This window comes from Solenopsis invicta, chromosome 4 (genome assembly GCF_016802725.1).
Source record: "Solenopsis invicta isolate M01_SB chromosome 4, UNIL_Sinv_3.0, whole genome shotgun sequence".
Taxonomy (NCBI): Eukaryota; Metazoa; Arthropoda; class Insecta; order Hymenoptera; family Formicidae; genus Solenopsis; species Solenopsis invicta.
The window spans coordinates 29,088,652-29,111,900 of record NC_052667.1 but is presented as its reverse complement, the minus strand read 5'-3'; the positions used below and the strand labels follow the sequence as shown (position 1 = coordinate 29,111,900).

The 23,249-nt window shown below is 32.2% G+C and overlaps 1 protein-coding gene across 3 annotated transcripts; it reads left to right on the top strand.

Annotated features, from left to right (window-relative positions):
* Positions 1–13,633: 13,633 nt before the first annotated feature.
* On the top strand, positions 13,634–21,187 carry LOC105200421 (BTB/POZ domain-containing protein KCTD9). Of its 3 annotated transcripts, none has more exons than XR_003269256.2 (8): positions 13,634–13,858; positions 14,364–14,485; positions 14,583–14,759; positions 17,128–17,288; positions 17,361–17,587; positions 18,492–18,824; positions 20,218–20,372; positions 20,879–21,008. XR_003269256.2 is itself a non-coding variant. In XM_026139333.2 (7 exons), the coding sequence occupies exons 1-7, from the start codon at positions 13,811–13,813 to the stop codon at positions 20,993–20,995; spliced, it is 1,185 nt and encodes a 394-aa protein (XP_025995118.1). In that variant the 5' UTR covers positions 13,634–13,810; the 3' UTR covers positions 20,996–21,187. The 3 variants fall into 3 exon arrangements, 1 of the variants encoding a protein (XP_025995118.1); XR_005574499.1 differs by lacking the exon at positions 20,879–21,008 and adding an exon at positions 20,626–20,865 and having other exon boundaries at positions 20,218–20,548; XM_026139333.2 differs by lacking the exon at positions 20,218–20,372 and having other exon boundaries at positions 20,879–21,187.
* The last annotated feature ends 2,062 nt before the right edge of the window (positions 21,188–23,249 follow it).

Sequence of the window (23,249 nt, the reverse complement as noted above, 5' to 3'; positions counted from 1 at the left end):
CAAAAGACCATAACCAAAAGACCATAACCAAAAGACCATAACCAAAAGACCATAACCAAAAGACCATAACCAAAAGACCATAACCAAAAGACCATAACCAAAAGACCATAACCAAAAGACCATAACCAAAAGACCATAACCAAAAGACCATAACCAAAAGACCATAACCAAAAGACCATAACCAAAAGACCATAACCAAAGACCATAACCAAAAGACCGCCCGGGGGGGCTCGCCCCCCCGGACCCCAATTATATCACTTCTTTTTCTTTTCTCTCATTTTCACATTGTTTTCCTTGGTTAGGGCGGGAAAAAAAAGAATCAAAATCCTATAACCCCTAACCTTAGTCAAAGTTCAAAATATTTGAGTATAACTTGTTTTGCGATTTTCTCCAATATCTCTGTGTTCTGATAGCCCCCAGAAGAGTTCTAACTTTTATCATGATCGATCGAGACGCTAAAGTGAAAAACGAAAGACATATCAGTCAAAGTTCGAAATTTTTGAGTATAACTTTTTTCGCGAATTTCTCAAATATTTCTGTGTTCTGATAGCCCCCAAAAAGAGTTCTAACTTTCATGATGGTTTGAATCGCTAAAATGAAAAACGAAAGACTTATATCAGTCAAAGTTCGAAATATTTGAGGAAAACTATTTTTGTGATTTTCTCCAATATCTCTGTGTTCTGATAGCCCCCACAAGATTTCTAACTTTTATCATGATCGATCGAGTCGCTACAGTGAAAAACGAAAGACTTATACCAGTCAATCAGGGAACGGAAATATTTGCGTGGAGGAATTAAAATGGGACACCCTGTATCAGTCAAAGTTCGAAATTTTTGAGTAAAATTTTTTTTTCGCGAATTTCTACAATATTTCTGTATTCTGATAGACCCCAGAAGAGTTCTATCTTTTATCATGATGGATCGAATCCCTAAAGTGAAAAACGAAAGACTTATATAACTCAAAGTTCGAAATTTTGAATAAAATTTTTTTTTTTTTGCGAATTTCCTCAATATTTTTGTTTTCTGTTAACCCCTAGAAGAGTTCTAACTTTTATCATGATGGATCGAATCGCTAAAGTGAAAAACGAAAGAGTTATACAGGGTGTCCCATTTTAATACATCCACACAAATATTTCAGTTCCCTTGCATTTTACAAGAAAATGTTTCACACAAAAGTTGTATGCTTTCGAGGGTGACATAAGATGGTGTCATGAATTTGACCTCGAATAGTTGCTTAAAGGTCACATGAAGGTCACGTTCAATTTTTTAAATAAAACTGCCTATTTTTTATTGCATATTCTTGTAGCTTATATCGAGACGTTTCCAAAACACTATAAACACATGTCTTTCCGTTAAGTATTTTACGAGTTGTGACGCTTGAAAGTTGGTGGACCATTTAATACATCGACACAAATATTTCCGTTCCCTTGCATTTTACAAGAAAATATTTCAGACAAAAGATGTATTCAAAGAGGGCCAACCGTTGATGACCTTGAACTTGACCTTGTACTCGATTTTCAAAGTCATTTTAAGATTAACAAGTGTTTTTCAATCGAAACCCGTATTTTTGATCCCGGATTTGGAAAGAGCACAAAATTTTGCGTAAAACATATGTACCCATGTTAAGGCCTAAAAGTGGACCATAGCAGACATTTAGACGAAAACACGTGATTTTATTTTAGTACTACTTTTTGTGATAAAGTATTTACCACTACACATGTTAATCAATCACCCCAAAGGGAACAGAAAACTACCTCGTCCATGTCGTTGTTCCTGGGTAATGCTAAAAGTAGTGCTAAAATAAAATCACCTGTTTTCGTCTAAAAGTCCCCTATAGTCCGCTTTTAGGCCCTAACATGGGTACACATTTTTTACGCTAAATTTTGTGCTCTTTCAAAATCCGGGATCAAAAATACGGGTTTTCATTGAAAAAACACTTGTTAATCTTAAAATGACTTTGAAATTGACTTCAAGGTCAGGTTCAAGGTCATCAATGGTTGGCCCCCTTTGAACCATACAACTTTTGTCTGAAACATTTTCTTGTAAAATGCAAGGGAACGGAAATATTTGCGTGGAGGTATTAAAATGGGACACCCTGTATCAGTCAAAGGTCGAAATTTTTGAGTAAAATTTTTTTCGCGAATTTCTCCAATATTTCTGTTTTCTGATAGCCCCCAGAAGAGTTCTAACTTTTATCAAGATGGATCGAATCGCTAAAGTGAAAAACGAAAGACCTATATCAGTCAAAGTTCGAAATATTTGAGTATAACTTTTTTTGCGATTTTCTCCAATATCTCTGTGTTCTGATAGCCCCCAGAAGAGTTCTAAGTTTTATCATGATCGATCGAATCGCTAGAGTAAAAAACGAAAAACTTATATCAGTCAAAGTTTGATATCTTTAAGTAAAATTTTTTCGCGAATTTTTCCAACTTTTCTGTGTTCTGATAGCCCCCAGAAGAGTTCTAACTTTTATCATGATCGATCGAGTCGCTAAAGTGAAAAACGAAAGACTTATATCAGTCAAAATTCGAAATTTTTGAGTAAAATTTTTTTCACGAATTTCTCCAATATTTCTGTGTTCTGATAGCCCCCAGAAGAGTTCTAATTTTTATCATGATGGATCGAATCGCTAAAGTGAAAAACGAAAACTTATATCAGTCAAAGTTCGAAACATTTGAGTATAACTTTTTTTGCGAATATCTCCAATATCTCTGTGTTCTAAACGCCCCCGGAGGTTCTAACTTTATCATAATGGATCGAATCGCTAAAGTGAAAATCGAAAGACTTATATCAGTCAAAGGTCAAAATATTAAAGTAAAATTTTTTTTGCGTATTTCTCCAATATTTCTGTGTTCTGATAGCCCCCAGAAGAGTTCTAACATTCATCATGATGGATCGAATCGCTAAAATGAAAAACTAAAGACTTATATCAGTCAGAGTTTGAAATTTGGAGTAAAATTTTTTTGCAAATTTCACCAATATCTCTGTGTTCTAATACCCCCAGAGGAATTTTAACTTTTATCATGATGGATCGATTCGCTAAAGTGAAATTCGAAAGACTTATATCACTCAAAATATTAAATTTTGGGTAACTTTTTTTTTGCGACTTTCTCCAATATCTCTGTGTTCTGATAGCCCCCAGAAGAGTTCTAACTTTTATCATAATGGATCGAATCGCTAAAGTAAAAAACGAAAGACTTATATCAGTCAAAGTTCGAAATTTTTGAGTAAAATTTTTTTGCGAATTTCTCCAATATTTTTGTGTTCTGATAGCCCCCAGAAGAGTTCTAACATTTATCATAATGGATCGAATCGCTAAAGTGAAATTCGAAAGACTTATATCAGTCAAAGTTAAAAATTTTGAGTAAAATTTTTTTTGTGAATTTCTCTTTTTAAAAATCGAAAGACTTATATCAATCAAAGTTCGAAATTTTTAAGTAATATTTTTTTGCGATTTTTTCCAATTTTTCTGTGTTCTGATAGCCCCCAGAAAAATTCTAATTTTTATCTCGTTGGATCGAATCGCTAAAGTGAAAATCGAAAGACTTATATCAGTCAAAGTTCAAAATTTTGAGTAAAATTTTTTTGCGTATTTCTCCAATATCTCTGTGTTCTGATAGCCCCCAGAGGAATTCTAACTTTTATCATGATGGATCGATTCGCTAAAGTGAAATTCGAAAGACTTATATCAGTCAAAGTTTGAAATTATGGGTAACATTTTTTTTGCGACTTTCTCCAATATCTCTGTGTTTTGATAGCCCCCAGAAAAGTTTTAACTTTTATCATGATGGATCGAATCGCTAAAGTGAAAATCGAAAGACTTATATCAGTCAAAGTTCGAAATTTTGAGTAAAATTTTTTGCGTATTTTTCCAATATCTTTTTTCTGATAGCCCCCAGAGGAATTCTAACTTTTATCATGATGGATCGATTCGCTAAGGTGAAACTCGAAAGACTTATATCAGTCAAAGTTTAAAATTTTGCGTATGTAAGAAATATCTGGTCACACTCGGTACAATAATTGTAATTCTTAGTTTGGCCGCTAGTCGCGTGCGTATCGTTCCGTTAGCGAAACGCCATTGGCTCTCCTCACCACGTGACTCGAGACTGTAACACCATTGGCTCTGCGTCCTAAACGAAGGCATGATTGGCTCAAGCCCACGACACTAGCGTGCCCGTTTGTTCTCAAAAAGGAACCTTACCGGGGAAGAGAGACTGCCCACATCGGGCAGAGACATCCTCTTCTCGTCGGACCACGAAGGGTCGTCCGCCATGCGGACAAATACAATAAAGTATCTGCTTTAGGTTGAAGCTACCGACTGTGATATCTCTGCCCTTCCATCCATCCCTAACGACTCCCTTACACGTAACATTTTTTTTGCGACTTTCTCCAATATCTCTCTGTTTTGATAGCCCCCAGAAAAGTTCTAACTATTATCATGATGGATCGAATTGCTAAAGTAAAAAACGAAAGACTTATATCAGTCAAAGTTCGAAAATTTTGAGGAAAATTTTTTTTGCGAATTTCTCCAATATCTGTGTTCTGATAGCCCCGAGGAGAGTTATAACATTTATCATAATGGATCGAATCGCTAAAGTAAAAGACGAAAGTGTTATATCAGTCAAAGTCGAAATTTTTTAGTAAAATTGTTTTTTTTGCGAATTTCTCCAATATTTATGTGTTCTGATAGTCCACAGAAAAGATATAACTTTTATCATGATGTATCGAATCGCTGAACTGAAAAAGGAAAGACTTATATCGGGCAAATTTCGAAATTTTTGAGTAAAATTTTTTTTTCGAATTTCTCCAATATCTCTGTGTTCTGATAGCCCATAGAAGATTTCTAACTTTTATCATAATGAATCGTTTCGCTAAAGTGAAAGACGAAATAGTTATATCAGTCAAAGTTCGAAAATTTTGAGGAAAATTTTTTTTGCGAATTTCTCCAATATCTCTGTGTTCTGATAGCCCCGAGAAGAGTTAAAACATTTATCATAATGGATCGAATCGCTAAAGTAAAAGTCGAAAGTGTTATATCAGTCAAAGTTCGAAATTTTTTAGTGAAATTGGTTTTTTTTCGAATTTTTCCAATATCTCTGTGTTCTGATAGCCCACAGAAGAGATATAACTTTTATCATGATGTATCGAATCGCTGAACTGAAAAAGGAAAGATTATATCAGGCAAATTTCGAAATTTTTGAGTAAAATTTTTTTTGCGAATTTCTCCAATATCTCTGTGTTCTGATAACCCCGAGAAGAGTTATAACATTGATCATAATGGATCGAATCGCTAAAGTAAAAGACGAAAGACTTATATCAGTCAAAGTTCGAAATTTTTTAGTAAAATTGCTTTGTTACATCCAGCCTTAAGAAAAAGGGAGGCTATCCCTCAAAAGATGCCTGGGACTTGAGGAAGGCAGGGAAGGATGCAACAAAAACTCTTTTATTCTCGTGACCGCACTAGTGCGACGTGCGGCACGAGCCGAACGCACTTTTGAAGATTCCGAAATTATGCGTCAACGTGTAATGACACTCTTTAACGCCTTTTCAAAATCGTGCGATCGTTGGTCCTAATTTGAGTCAGAGAATTCAATCTCTATAACTCGGGATCGGACCGAGTGTAATCTTTTCGAGTCGGGAGGTTAGTGTGCGAGTACGAGATGGGTTTGATGAAATACAATTTTACATTGGAGCTTCTTTTAAACTAAAATTTAACATATATTCTAATATTTGAATTTTACATACATAAAGGTTCAGAAGGAATTAGCAAATGAATACATTATCGGTTATGGTTATTTAATAGGAAAAGAAGAAAACAACATAACAAGGTAATCATTATTAATTAAGACAGCAGTACGTAATCGGTTAGTTTAAAATACGAAACGATTAGGTAATGATTATTCAGAAGTTTAAAAGTTATATACATTGTTTAATATCGATACATAATTGTAAAAGTGAACAAAACAAGAAATTAATTAAAGGTTATTGAAGAAATTAATATTATGCATTATCGCTAGGAGTTATAGTATAAAATATAAAAAATAAAAAACTTAATTCTATTACATTTGAGTAGGAGAATATGGAATTGATTGATTTCGGTTACGGGAATTGTAATTATGCGTTATGATTCATATTTTAACTATTAAATCAAATCAAAACTTAAGATTTAAGAATGGAAGTAGAACATTTCATTTTCATAGAGATTTAAGAAATATTTAGAAGGAAAGTCGGGAATTGTCTAAAATGAGAATTGCTGTATTAATCCGAAATAAAAATAATAATATTGGGAACAAGGAGCTGGGACATGAACGGCTGTGATTGCTCATTAGCGATTGATTCCTGGCGAGTTGAATGGAAAATTGAAGTAAAACCGGAAAAGAGAAAAAAAAGAAAAAACTTACTTATTAGTTATACAAGAAGAGAAAGATAAGAACTATGGAAATCTGCGGGTTGAAAAGTGATTGACGCAGCGCAGGCTGTCCGCTCTGGGGATGCTTCAACGGTGGGCTGCTCGGAGTTTTAATGTATGTGATTCTTAAGCGCAGATTCTAAGTTTAAAACGATTTTGAAAATAACGCGCACAGCTTCGACACTTGCAACGCGTGGATGTGAGTGCGAACTTGAACTTTGAATATTTTGAATGAATGAATGCTCGAGCCGTTCGAAGCTGCGTATTTTATAGGGCTTAGGAAAAGGGCGTGAGATTAGTTTGGTGGGTGAGATGAGGATTTGATTGGGTGAAGCTTTTTGAGCTTTTTCCCTTTCCCTGGAGATTCCTTGTTGTTGAAATTTTGAGCTTATTCGTTGGGTAGTTCACCAACGCTCACTACCAATCATATTCTCGTATGATCTTTCGTTGGCTAATTTTCCATCTTCTCCCGATTTTTCTTAACTCTAAGAGGGGCGAGCAGTTGCATCACCCAATCGCTTAAGGGATTCGTTATCTTCGGTTCCTCTTCTTGGAACGTTCGGTCTCGATTTTTTATATCGCCGCGTCCGTTTATTTGGGACTCGCTTTCCATATGAATCATCTTTCCGTTCGTGATGAAACATAGGTTCGAACAAACAAAGCCGGGTTGTAAATTTTGATTTTATAGTTATTATAGTTTCCGTCCGGCGTCGCGACTCAATCTTATCTCTGATTGTTGCCAGACTTTAATAGCGTTTAGATTTTTTCTCTTTCGAGTCCAGGCTTTGTTCGTCCATATGAATTATTAAATAAGCATCGTTGCTTATAATTTTGCAGTCGCACGATTTCTCCTTTTTTTGCGTCTATTTATTGCTCCGGATGTAATATGTGGCCATTATATATATATTCCGAGAACAATGTTTGATTTTTTTTTTTTATAATAGCCGGGTGATAGTGTTATTTATAAAAGAGAAATCGTGGAGTTCCGGATATAAGTGTAGTAAATTTTACAGACAATCCCTTAGCTTGTTTAGCATAATTTATACAATGGATGCGAAAATGGAAATCGTGAAATCCTCCGGATGTAACACGTTTTATAACGCGAAAAAAAAAATAAACGTTTTCTATGCGATATTTTCTTTTCATTATGTTAAAATGCATTAAACAAGCGTTAATCTGCAATAAAAAAAATAATAAAAATAAATAAAAAAAAAAACAAGAATATTGCGTTATACAACGCGCATTTAAAAAAAAGGAAACGTTCTTTATACGATATTTTACTTGTAATATATTAAAAAAAAAAAAACATTGAACAATCGTTAATCGGCAGTAAAAAGAAGAATATTGCGTTCATTAACGCGCATTTAAAATGAACCTTTCTCTATGCGATACTTCACGTGTATTATGTTAAAAAGCGTTGAAAAAGCGTTAATCTACAGTAAAAAAAAAAAAAGGAAAAAGCCCAAAACATTTCGTTATTTAACACGCAATGCAAGTTAACTGTTCTCTGTGCGATATCTCACATGTATTACGTTAATATGCACTGAACAATTGTTAATCATCAGTAAAAACCAAAATCTTGTCTTCTTTAACGCACAAATTAATTGAACGTTGTCTATACGATATTTGATTTGTATTACATGAAAAAAAAAAAAAACATTGAACAAACATTGATCAGCAATAAAAACCATTATACTGCGTTCATTAAAGCGCATTTTTCGTAAAACTTTCTCCATGCGATATTTCTCTTATATTATGTTAAAAAAAAAACCAAAATATTTTGTTCCTTAACGCGCATTTAAATTAAACGGTCCTTATGCAATATTTTATTTGTATTACATGAAAAAGCATTGAAAAAGTGTTGATCATAAGTAAAAACAATTATATTGCGTGCTTTAACGCGCATTTTAAATGAACCATTCTCAATGCAATATTTCACGTGCATTATATTAAAAAGCATTAAATAAGCTTTAATCTGCAGTAATTAAAAAAAAAAATATGGCTTTTTTTAACGCGCATTAAAATGAAACGTTCTTTATGCAACATTTCACTTGTGTCATGTTAAAATGCGTTGAACAAGTGATAATCTGCAGTGAAACCACAACATTGCGTCATCCAACGCGCATTTCAAATTATACGTTCTCCATGCCATATCTCACGTGTATTACGTTAATGAGCATTGAACAATCGTCGCTTTGCAGTAAAAACCAAAATATTACTTTCTTTAACGCGCATTTAAAATTAAACCTTTTGTGTGCGATACGTCACGTGTATTACGTTAGTAAACATTGAACCAACCTTGAACTGCGATAAAACCCAAAATAATTCGTTTCTTACCGATTTTTCTATATAAAACGTTATCGATGCGATATTTCACTTGTATTACATAAAAAAGCATTGATCAAGCGTTAATCTGCAGTAAAAACCAAAATATTGCGTTTTTTATACGCCGGTTCCTTCCTTCCCAGAGACATCTATAATTCCGTCCCTATTTCCCCGGCTCTCCCTCACACAATGCAATATTTCATTTGTATTATGTTAAAAAGCATAAAACAAGCGTTGATCTGCAGTTAAAACCAAAATATTGCGTTATTCAAAACGCATTTTAAATTAAAAATTTTCTATGTGGTATTTTACTTGTATTATGTTAAAAGCATTGAACAAGCATTATTCAGCAGTAAAAACCAAAATATTGCGTTATACAACGCGCATTTCAAAGGGAACGTTCTATATGCGATACCTCACGTGTATTTCGTTAATAAAAATTGAACAACAGTTGATCAGCAGTAAAAACTAAAATATTGCGTTCTTTAACGCGCATTTAAAATTAAACGTTCTCTATGCGATATGTCACGTGTATTACGTTAGTAAACATTGAACGAACCTTGAACTGCAATAAAAACCAAAATAATTTGCTTCTTACCGCTTTTTCTAGATAAAACGTTATCAATGCGACGTTTAACTTATATTACATAAAAAAACATTGAACAAGCGTTAATCTGCAGTAAAAACCAAAACATTACGTTTTTTATCGAGCATTTGAAATATATCGTTTTCACTGCAATATTTCATTTGTATTATGTTAAAAAGCATTGAACAAGCGTTGGTCTGCAATTAAAACCAAAATATTGCGTTTTTTAACGCGCATTTTAAATTAAAAGTTCTCTATGCAATATTTTACTTGTATCATGTTAAAAAGCATTCAACATGCGTTGACCTGCAGTAAAAACCAAAATATTGTATTTTTTATCATTCATTAAAAATAAAACGTTTTCTATGCAGTCTTTCACTTGTATTATGTTAAAAAAAAAACAAACATTAAACACATGTTGATCTGCAGTAAAAACCAAAATATTGCGTTATCCAACGCGCATTTCAAATTGAACGTTCCCTATGCCATATTTCACGTGTATTACGTTAATTAGCATTGAACAATCTCCGCTCTGCAGTAAAAACCAAAATATTGTTTTTTTTAACACGCATTTTAAATGAAAAGTTCTCTATGCAATATTTTACTTGTATTATGAAAAAAAAAAGCATTGAACAAGTGTTAAACTGCAGTAAAAACAAAACTATTGTTGCTCTTCGGAGCGCAGTTCAAATGAAATATTATCTATGCAATAACGGGAGGGTCCCAGATGCGCACAGGCCCAATTGGACACCACCAATTATAGCGGCCGATGGCTAGAGTATTTCCGTTGGTTGGGTTAGATTAGATTACGTGATTGGTGGTGTCCGATCGGGTCTGTGCGCATCTGAAACCCTCCCGCAATAACTCACGTTTATTACGTTAAAAAGCATTGAACAAGCTTTGATCAGCAGTAAAAACCAAATTATTGCCTAATTTAACGCGCATTTAAAATTAAACGTTCTCTATGCGATACGTCACGTGTATTACGTTAGTAAACATTGAACCAACCTTGAACTGTAATAAAAACGAAAATAATTTGTTTTTTACCCCTTTTTCTAGATAAAACGTTATCAATGCGATATTTCACTTGTATTACATAGAAAAGCATTGAACAAGCGTTGATCAACATAAAAAACCCATACATTGCGTTTTTTAGCGTGCATTTTAAATCAAACGTTCTCTATGCGATATCTCACGTGTAGGTATTACGTTAATTAGCATTAAACAAGTGTTGATCTACAGTATAAACAAAAATATTGCGTTCTTTATCAAGCATTTAAAATGAAATGTATTCTATGCAATATTTCACTTGTATTATGTTAAAAAGCGTAGAACAAGCGTTGATCTGCAGTAAAAACCAATATATCGCGTTTGTTACATCCGGAGGATTTCACGATTTCCTTTTTCCCATCCATTATACAAAATATGAAACGCGAAACAAGCTAAAAAGTTCTTTGTAAAATTTGTAATATTTATATCCGGAACTCCACGATTTCTTTTTTATAACACTATCACCCGGTAATTATAAAAAAAAATCAAATATTGTCTTTAGAATATATAATAGCATCCGGAGCAATAAGTCCGTTAAATAAGCAAAAAGAGGAGAAATCGTGCGACGACAAAACTACAATAACGGCCTATTCTAATACAATAATCCATATAAACGAACAAAGCCTGGACTCGAGAATAAAAAGAATCTAAATGTTATTAAAGTTTGGCAACAATCAAAGATAAGATTGAGTCGCGAAGCCAAACGGAAACTATAAAACTATGAAATCAACACTTACAACCCCGGTTTTGTTTATTCCAACCTATGTTTTATCACGAACGGAAAGATGATCCATATGGAAAGCTAGTCCCATATAAACGGATGCAACGATATAAAAATCGGGACCGTACGTTCCAAGAAGAGAAACCGTAAGATAACGAATTCCTTCAGCGATTGGGTGGTGCAACTGCTCGCCCCTCTTAAAGTTAAGAACAATCGGGAGAAGATGGAAAATTACCCAACGAGAGATCATCCAAGAAAATGATTGGTAGTGAGCGTTGGTGAACTACCCAACGAATAAGTCCAAAATTTTGATAGCAAAGAATTTCCAAGGAAAGGGAATAGCTCAAAAGGGCTTTAACCAATCGAATCTCCATCTCACCCACTGAATCATTTCCACGCCCTTTCCTAAACTCTATAAAATGTGCAACTTCCCGACACTCCGTCGTCACTATCATTTTTATTTTTCAAGATTCGAGATTCAAGATTTTATTCTCAGTTTAAAGTCGGAGCTGTGCGCTTTATTTTTAAAATCGTTTTGAACTTAGAATCTGTGCGCGAGACGCAAACTGTCTAGTTTTAAGATCATTCTCCATCAACAATTTCCAAAAATCAGAAAACGCGTCATCTCTCTGCTACCACGAGTAAGTTTTGTAAGTGAGCAATCGGCTCACTCGGTATAAATTTCAAATCGGCCGCCACTGCGGTGGCGTTGTCAGCGGATTGCTGCCTGCGTATTGCTTGCCTGATTGGCTGCGTGGGTCACGTGACCTTCTGTCTCGTACCCCAATTGGTTTTGCGAACCACGTGATATATATACCGCCATGCGATTGGCCCTGCAATGCTTACTAGCCCACCCCTGCGGTCTCTCTCGTGGGTGTATCATCGGAAGCGTTAAGCTCGTATCAGACTACGCATTAAAGATTGAGATTGAAGATTAAAGATTGAAATTTGACCAATCGAAACAAGGAAATTTTAACTCCTTTTATTTTGATTGGCTAAAGCTCAATCTTTAATCTTCAATCTTCAATATTCAATGCGTAGTCTGATAGGGGCTTTAGACTCGTCGAAGCTCTCTTCACGTGCGGCATGGTCGCCACGTTTCTGTACACGACCGGTGAATAAAATTCGGTTCTGCCATTGTATTCTTGGTGCGCAGTTAATTCCTCTTACCCTCCTTTTCGTCGGTATTTCCGGCTCCTGACACACGAGAGACCGTGTTGAGATATTCTCTTTCCTAGTATTTTCCGGCTTACACGTTCTCCTCTCTTTTGTGAGGCGGGATTTTGAACTCCTAATAGCCCGCTCTTACAAATTTTATTTATTCTTTTAGCGAAAATTAACAGAATAAGATAGAATTGCGTTAATTTATGCAAGATTCGTCAGATTGAGGAGGACGGAGTCCAATAGCGTACGGTGCGATAATCTATCATCTTGACTTATCTAATCCCTACCAACGGAAAAAAAAACTGTAGGCATTGGCTTCTGGAGTTGTTGTGTGCTATCAGGATCCGTCAAATTACAAATCTCTTTCACCAATCTAATTGATTGGTTAGACCATTGAAATTGACCAATCGCTTTTGTTATTTCGCTCAATAGGCAATGGCAAAGTAGAGATGGCAAATATTGACATAGCAACCGGGGCAAAGTTAGCTGTCGAACTAATAGCTATATCAATTTACACAATACCATTCTATTGCTAGTCGTTTGCTGGTGTTTGCACGTTTTTTTGTTTTGTTTGCATACTAATTAGTTTAGAAGAAAAATTGAAATTATATTTGGACAAGCTTTACTAGGTGAAATTGCGATTGGACCCTTTATCTCATTATTTCGTCAATATTTCAATGTCAAATCATTTGCTAGTCGTTTGCTAGTTCCGTATATATAAGTATTACATCAATAAATTGCGTCATAATTCATTCATTAAAAAATTTAAATTGTATAGTTACTTGATGCTTAGTTACTTTTTACATGACCCAAGTGTCGCATCTATAATGAACACGAATGTACAGTCGTGTTCATTATAGTTGCGACGGATGAGGCCCAGTTGCGCACAGACCCGATCGGACACCACCAATCATCTTGACTTATCTAACCCAACCAACGCTATGATTGGTGGTGTCCAATCGGGTCTGTGCGCAACCGAGACACTCCCGTTGCGACACTTTTTCTTAGATGCGTTTCTGAACGCCCAACTGTAACGAGAGCTGAGGACATGATTGGTTCTTACTTGTGGATCCAGCCAATTACGTTTGCCGCTCGATGAGCAAGGCTACATTCCAAAAACCATCAAAGAAAAAGTGTCGCAACTATAATGAACACGACTGTACAAGGCCCTTTATAGCGTTTTCGGCTGCAGTGTGTTTTAACCCATGTACGTCGCCATTTGCCGGAATCGTCCAATTAGAACGGATGATCGTCCGTTCTAATTGGACTATTCCAACAAATGGCGACAAACCTGGGCTAAAACACATTGCAGTCAAAATTCTATTAGCTTAATTTACGCAAATGCACTTCGAACACTACATATAAGTTTTTCTATGGCTATTAAAGTTATTTGAGTTCCCTATCTATACTTGATTTGAAAATGATATACGGCTCCTGTAGAATTTTGGAATGTTTGGAGGGTCTGCTTTAATTTAATAATTAGATACAAGTATTTAACAAATTTCTCCAATTTTTCTCTTCTTAAATTATTATTAAGTAAGATTTGTCATCATATAATGAAGAGAGTAATTATATTTGTTAATGGAACTGACGTTAATGGGAAGGTAATACCGTTTTATTCATATTAATTATATTTAAATCTGCATTTTCAAGATTGTTTTATTATTTATGAGTTAACTATTTGACATATCAGTGTAAATCGAGAAAAACAATTATATTTTTATTCGAAATATTTTTTTACCTAAGCGAAATTGTTACATTAATTATATATTTGTAGAATCTTTTTGCATCTATGGTTGCGGTAACGCAAAAGTAATATCACTATTTGCAATATTCCGCTTGCATTGACCGCTGCAAAAAGATGACTCGTTGCGTGATGTTGAAAGTACTTCTCGAACGAAAGAATTATAACCTCTATGAAAATTTTCACATAACCTCGTAATATTTTTTCATTGTTTTATTATACTAAGTTATAATGTATTTTCGAGAGTTATGGTTATATTTCACTCAAAATGCAAATAAAAATAGTTACAAATGATTGCAATTAACATTTAATAAAAAAAAAAATTTAGTTTTATTTTTTACGCGTAGGTATTTTGTGTATCGTAGGTATTTGTAGTGACTCATTCGTTAGAAGAATTATTGAAGGCAGCTAGCGCAAAATTCGAAATAACCGCAAAGAAAATTTTTACATCGCAAGGAGGTGAAATTGATGATATCAAGCTCGTTAGGTAAAATGTTTAATTTTCTTATAAACAGTTTATTTAGACATAATTATATGTTAAAATTTGTATGCATTATTAAAATATAATCAATCTTTTTTTGTAGAGACGACGATATTTTATATATTTCGAATGGAGAAAATTTTATACATACAAATAAAAATTTAAGCTACACTCCACTAAGCAAGAATTCAGAATGGATTACGCTAAATGTTGGAGGAAAATATTTTACTACAACTAGGGATACTTTGACGAAGAAGGAACCTATGAGTATGTTGGCGAGGTATATTATTTGTTTCTTACTGAATTAATCAGTTTTTATTACAATGAGCGTGTTCTTTTACTTATATTCTTTTTATAGGAAATATCTAAGGAGAGAAGACCCAACCTTTGACATCACAGATTTTGCCAAACTTGAAATATGTTGTAGTATATCTTTCGCGTTATTACGCAACATAATAACCGTTGCCAATGTGCGATAGTTTACAAGAAAATATTGTTTGAAATTGACCTTTTTATGATTATTATCATTCAAAAATTTGCGGAATATGCAAAATAACAAAAAAAAAAAAAATCTGAGTAACTTCATTTTTTTGTTAATTTGCCATATTTTATATTTACACGTTAATATGAAGTCAGCTGATACGAATTCAATTTGAAATAATGTAAATAAGGCCAATGAAAACGAGCATAGATTTGGGCGTTGATATAAATAATATCTCTTTTACAGTTGAACGTATAATTCAAGTATTATTCACAAACGTTTCGAGTCTACGGAATCCTCTTCAGTGTGCGCATTGTTACATTTACGGAGAGCTATACCGAACTTTATTTTTAATTTATATTTTTGTATTATATAAATTTTATTAATAAATTTTATTATGTATTTTACAAATAACTTTTATTTTTTACTTTCGTCTCCAGTAAAAATTTGTATTTTTTTAATACGTATTTGTTAAATGTAGGATCACTGCACCAGTCAATGAACAATTAAAAAGTTGAACCAGTTAAACGTATAAATGAAATTTTAATATAATTACATTTTTTAATATAAAATGTTACTATAATAAAATTTTTATGAAAATTAGATCGTAAGAAATACAATCGATTCACAATTTATTATTTTTAAGTCTTATTATTTTTATACATTTCTGAAATAGTCATTCATTGGTGATTGTTCAACGACTGGTGCAGTGACCCTATAAAGAAATATTTTAATTGGGAAATACTTTTTTGTTAAATAATTCTTTCTAAATAATGATTTCTTTTGTTTGCAAATTAAAAGAATTACGAACATAATAGCAGAATCTAAACTGAAAACCTTTAACATCGTATGTAAAAAGAAATAAATTTCTCTCGTTAACCGATTCTTGCATTATACATCTTTCTTGCTCGACTCTGAAATTTATTGTCAGTACTGAAAATATATAGTATTCGTAACGTAAACTAAAGGTTTTCAGTACTGACAGTGAATTTCGTTGACGCAACCTATGTTTAATGTACGATAATGACCTCTATCGGCTCGGTATATAATAGGCACACGATAAACGATAATTTAAGCTTTAAACGATAACTTTTAACTATTGCGCATTGGCAACAGTCGTTATACCGTGTAGTAGTATCAGTGGTATACCGCAAAATATTTGAAGTTTGATAAAATCTATGATGTCAAAGGTTGGGTCTCCCCTTGTAAGAAATTAAAAATTTCTCTGTTTGTTTAATTCTTAATGCAATTTCATAATACAGAGATAAATTATTATAATTGGAACAATTGAAATTAATGCTCTTATTATTAGTTTTTCTTATGATTTACAATTTGATGTATAATTTAACATCTGATATTTATTTATTTAATGTTAAGATTGAATTTGAAATCCTCGGTTTACAATATTTTTTATTAAGTTAAAAGACAGTTGTATTAAAATGACACTGGAAACTTATACTAAATTATTAAAATAACTGACGATGGAGGAAAGGCACGGAAATGTCGTCTTTTAGTACGAACCTTTAATACGTTCTAGTACGGATCGAAATAAAGGACACGTATTTTTTTATGCATGCCCGTTTTTATTTTTAGGGAGGAAAACATCTCTTTGAAGAAAATCGGTATTTTTCTTTCGAAGCGTATATCGTCGAATAAGAGATAGAAAATATAAGAGATAGAAAAAAAACGTTTTGGATGAAAGTTGTATAAAGAGTACTTTACAACAGTAATTGAAAAAATTATTTTTTAATTAAAAATAATTTTTTTAATTTAAAAATAATTAAAATTTTAAAAAATTAAAAGTTAAAAAAATTAAAAGTTAAAAAAATTAAAAGTAAAAAAAATTTATATCACTGTTATAAAGTAGTTTTCCAGCTATTCAACTTTAATTCGGAACGTTTTTTTCTATCTCTTATAATTTCGACGATATTTGCTTCGAAAGATAAATACCAATTTTCTTTAAAGGGGTGTTTTACTCTCTAAAAGTAAAAAGGGGTACGTAAAAAAACATGTGTCCCTTGTTTCGATCCGTACTACAACGTATTAAAGTTTCCTCAAATTTCGAGCACGATACTCGCGTGCTTTTCCTTGTGAGATGCATGTACGAACGAAAGAAGAAAAGAAAAATGAATCTGTTAAAATAAAGTAATTATAACATTTTGTAAAGGATGTTCACAGAAACTGAAAATACTGAACGTACGATACAGCCAAGTAGACAAGATCATCGGGGAGCATATCTGATTGACAGAAGTCCCACTTATTTTGAGCCATTGTTAAATTACCTGAGGCATGGCCAAATAATACTGGATACCAATGTTAACATAGCTGGTACATATTTACGAAACTTGTTAAAATCAATATGACGTATTAATTGTAATGAGACTAATATTTTACTTACAGGAGTGTTAGCGGAAGCTTGTTTTTACGGTATCGAAGGTGCTATTCGAATTCTAACTACAATGTTGGAGAAAGAAGAACAGCAAAAGGAGGGTCTTGTATCTCTAACTCGCAAAGATGTACTTAAAGCCATTATGTCTACACCAACAAACGCAGAACTTAGATTCCAGGGTGTTGATTTCGTAAGAGCCGATCTTTCAAAACTAGATCTTAGGAATATTAATTTCAAGGTAAAATGACATTTATTTTATGTAGTGCAATGTATAAAATAAATCAATAAAGTGTGATGCAATTTTTCGCGTTAAATCTCATACAATCTAGTAAAGTACTAAAAGTGATATATAAATTAAATTAAATTAATAATAAATAGCTAGTATTTTTTTGTGCAATGTAATACAGGAAACGGTAATGTCAACAATGAGGAAATTAATGCGATGTACTTAGGATATTGTTTATTAATCGTAGTTACGCGTATTCGTGATAACGTAAAATAACGTTAAAAAGAAGTATATAAAAAAAATTACGTTTCTACTACCACGGAGTCGAAACATACAGCTTTTCTTCATCAGCAGCGACAAATAAATAAATGTTTAGTTCCGATGTGGATATATTATCATTGTCAAATCAAACGTTAAAACTAAAAGAAACAGCTAATCATTGCACTTTGGTACGTTAGATCAGTGGTTAACTCGAGATCAAATCGTTACGATACAAATGTATATTACAAAGACGTTTAGATTATAAAATTATAGGCAATAAATACCGGATAGAATAAAAAAAATAGTCCATAATTAATGCTTTGTTCCGCTGCGAAAATGGGTTAAGTTGAATCGATAAAAATGTGTCGTGTAGAATTGTCAAAATTATACAATTATGTATGAAAAATATATCATCAATGTGATAAAATAGAAATGTAATCGTTGCAATCGAAACAGAAATTACGTCTGTTATTTTCGATTATTTGCTTTTACCAAGTTTTTGTTTATCATGGAAACTAATGGATGAGTGCAGTTACATTTTATACGACTTTATTTTCTCAAGTAAACACATTGACATGAAAAATTGCATTATGCGCTATTGACTTTAATCGATACAATGAAATGATAACTATACATTATGTTTCTCTCAATATAGTATGCCATTATGCATCACTGTAGTCTGGCGGGTGCTAATCTGTCGGGATGCTGTTTCGAACGCGCTGATTTATCCCATGCCAATTTGCAAGGCGCTCAACTTGTATGTGTCAAAATGTCGTGCGCAAATCTGGCTGCAGCCAATTTGCATTCGTGTAATTTTGAAGATCCCGGGGGTCTAATACCGGCAAACATGGAAGGTGTGAATTTGAAAGGTGCTAATCTTGAAGGCAGTAATATGGCAGCCGTGAATCTCCGAGTAGCTACATTAAAAAATGCTATTCTTAAGAATTGCATTTTAAGATCAGCTGTTTTAGCTGGTGCAGATTTAGAGGTACTCATCTCATTATTACGTATACTGCTTTAGAGATTATCTTAATACATTTCTTAAAATTTCTACTTTTTATTGTTAACACTTACTAGCCAATGTAAATTTTTGTTCTTCACTAGCCGTCACTCGCGGTTTACGCTTCTATTAAAGGATACACCGTAATGAGATGGTTTTCAACTACAATTTTACTTAGTTTCAATTTTCTAGTATACGGTTAAAAAGTGAACTAATAATTGATGAAACTATATAATTTTAGAAAATATGCGAACAAAGTTACGATAAATGTTAAGTAATTTTTAAAAAATCGTAACTTTCTTAAAAATTATCATAGAGAACTGATTCAAAAAAAGGAATTGAAGCTAAAGGATCATATTTTTATAAAAAAAATATTTCCTGGTTGTATTGGTTTGGATTCATAATTTAATGTTAATTTTGCAACATAAGAAATGCTTATTTTTATGATATAATATTAGCGGATAGTATGGGATTTTTAATAAATGTAGCTTCAGTTTTGTGAATTTAATGAATTTTATTATGAATTTAGTGTTGAAAAGTAAATATTACATCTTTATATTTATATATTTTTTAAACTATATGTATATGTTACTGTAAAAGCCCGAATTACGGTAAATCCTAAGATTTTCCAGTAAAACCTAAGATTTACCAACTCTTAATGGTAAAAGTCCGAACAGTTCTGTGATCATCGTTCATTTCGAACTTTTACCACCATTCACTTGGTAAATCTTAGGATTTACCTCAAAGGCACGGTAAATGTTGAAAAAGACATGTCATAACGTGTTCGGCGCATTGTCTCGTACTCGTGGGTAGTCTGCAGCCCCCCGCTACTCGTACCAAAATAGGTAAGGATTTGACTGATTAGTAATATAAATGATTAATAATTACTCTCATATGATACATAAAAATATGTAAGGTTTTGACTGATAGTTAATTGAAATAAATGATTAAGAAGTACTTATTGTTTTATTCCCAAAACCAACATTTACCAGCCGTCACTAGTAAAACCTAGCATGTACTAAATTCTAATGATAAAACCCGAAAAAGTCGTCCCTTTTTTTATAAATCCTTACATTTAACAACTCATGTCGGTAAATCCTGAGATTTACCAAGTGAATGGTGGTAAAATTTTAAAATGAACGATGATCACGGAACTGTTCGGACTTTTACCATTAAGAGTTGGTAAATCTTAGGTTTTACTGGAAAATCTGGGGATTTACCGTAGTTCGGGCTTTTACAGTAACATATACATATAACGCAATATTTCTATAATAACATAAAAGTCTAATACTTTTATTAATAAAAAGTTGAAAGCTACAAATATTGTGGACGTATATTAAAATATTATAAAAAATAAAAAATTATTTACTTCCAATTTTAGCACTTTCACCCCAGCCAAACTGAGGTCAGTCGTGCACTGTGAATTTTTTACACCGACGTAACTGTTAAAACGACAGCGGTTGAAAAGCGATACTGCGGCGTCATATTCCCCTACCGACCAAGTTTTTTTAGGCAGGGTATAGGCACGTGTTGCACGTATGTATGTATGTACATACCCGGGGGTGACTCTGCCAAGATTTACGCGTCTAGATTTTGTTTCACGGGAACATTAAGCCACTTGGCGCATAAGTCGACTTAAGCGCATAAGTCGACCTGCATCCTTACAACGCTTACAACCGATTTGAAAGTTATTGTTTTACTAGAAAATGCAGGTTAAAAAAATACAGTTCAATCTTACTAGATCGAATAAATCTTTCTAACAGTTTTAATCGTTTTAATTGTTTAGCAGGTCTATGCGTCAGTCAAATCTGTCAAATCAAAGGATGCAAGTAGGAACTAGCGCCTCTAGCGGATTTTCTAATCGTAAGGAGATATTCGAGGGACGCGTAAAAGCATAGTGAAGTATAAGCAGTGTCACCTCCGTGCACGTACCGTTCGGCGTACGCAATGCGAGAAATTTTGCTCGAACGCGAGTGATCCCACATTGGCTAGTAGGGTTATATTTTTATGTACTATGATACACATGCTTTTACTATTTTTAGTGCTGTGATTTATCTGGCTCCGATCTACAAGATGCAAATTTGCGCGGCGCAAATTTGAAGGATGCTGCTTTTGAGTTAATGTTGACGCCACTGCATATGTCTCAAACAATACGATAACAATGAACGCCATGCTGCACATGCTGCAGCTTTAATTCTCTAATAAACACATTTTATTGTTTTATATTATTTATAGTAACATTTGAATGTGTTTAGCGTTATAATATTATTGTTAAGATATATATATATATATATTTTTTTTTTTTAATACAATATGTAATCATTCTGAAATGAACAGAGGTTAATAGTGAATTGCAAAAATAGCATTTGTTTGTGTGTACACGTACCTGCGTGTATATAATGTTTTCATTATTTTTTTTGTAACATTATATAAAAGATATTATATAAAAGCTTTTATATAATAACATTATATAAAAGCGATTGATATATAAAACAGTGATATTTTCTATTCTTATGTTAATTTTGTACATTTCTTTTTTATTTTAACAAATTTTTAGTGTTTATAACATGTTGCGTCTTTTTCTGTCTTTTTGTTAATGTTCAAATAAATTACCCGTGTGAATGTTTCATTATATAATCTTGTCATATCTTATGAATAATGGACAAGCAGGAGTTTTCTGAGCGTGATCGAGTATCTCCCGTGAAAGGGATTACGATATAGCGAGACCACCTTCGAATAAGTAATAAATATCTAACTGATATTAATCCAAAGTATTTTCAATTGGAAGTAATATGTGATTTATACAATTTTAAATAGTTACATAATAAGAAACTACATGAGGAATTCGAATGAAAATAAATCTAGATCAGTAAATAGAAACTGTTTTACATATGATATATTTTTTATCTAATAATTGGTTAATGGAATTTTTCCAAGAAAAATATAAGTAGTTAACGTGATAAAAATATAAGTAAAAAATATATTTAACGTGATAAAAATTTAAGTAAAAAATATATTTAACGTGATAAAAATTTAAGTAAAAAGTAAGTCATTATAACAGAGATCAAGGATATATAAAATTTTTTTGTTTATATTCCGATGTACTACTGTAAATAATACTATATACATATAACAATGAAAGCAAATGTAACGTGTCTACATATTATAGCAATATGTTATAGTAATATATTATAGTAATCTATATATTATATGATACTTAAATGGTAACAAAGCTTAAATTTAATTTACGAGTTTTCGTATTTGAAATATTTGTTGCAAATTGTATTTTATTATAATTAATTAATTTTATACACTATATCATATATATGGTATACTTCAATAAGTTTAATTTAACACATGTAAATAATGGTGTGTGAAATATAACTGTTGTCGAATTTTGATGTTTCTACTCTAATGAATTCTAATTCTCATAGAGAGGAGGTAAAATATATTGAATATTTATATTTTTTTGCATTAAATTTTAATGAAAGATTTTAAGTATATATTTTTCTTTTTTATTTTAACTATGTAGAATTTTCTTATATGTAAAAAAATTTGTTTAATTGCAAACTTAATATAATATCATAAATACGATTATACATATAATTTATTGTACAATGATGACGTCATATTATATGTTTAATATATCACAATAATTGCACTGAAATGTCACAATACATTAATTTTCACAAAATAAAATTTCTAAATAATATTTGTCAACAAAAATTAGACATAATTTAATTTGAGATATAAATATTTTTAATTATTTATAAAACTGTATGATTTTTTATTTAAAATTTTCCATGCAAATCTAAATATAATATCTAATATATATTATATTTCATGTAACAATATTTCTACATTATAATTTAAAAATGTGTGCATTTTTATAAGCATACCTATGAGGCATCCTGAAATTCGCGATTCAAAATACTATAGCAAAAAGGTTCTGGAAGAATTAAGTAACATAGGTATTTGTTGATTTTTATCTTAAACGATTTTTATCTTATAAACGAATTTTCTGAAATATAATGACCTAAAATTGGTTAATCAAAGAATAGATTTAGACGATTGCTCCCTATGTGTTTACTATAAAAATACTACCGCTCGCGCGACTCACGGACATGCGACTGCATCTAAATATAGTTTGTCCAAATGTAATCGACAGTGATTAATTAATAGATTATTTGTAAAGTTAGTCGTCTATTTGCTATCGTTGGATAAAAAGAAGACCCCATTAGCGCATGGTGCAACAGCGCATGCACATTCAAATTAAGCATTGCCTAAAATTTTTTTGTACCACCAATCGAAATACGTGTTACTTATAATACTTTCATCTTTAGAGTCTAATTTTTAACTTGACTTGAAGAAAATCCTCATGTTTCAAAACATATTCTTGTCAAAACAAGAATA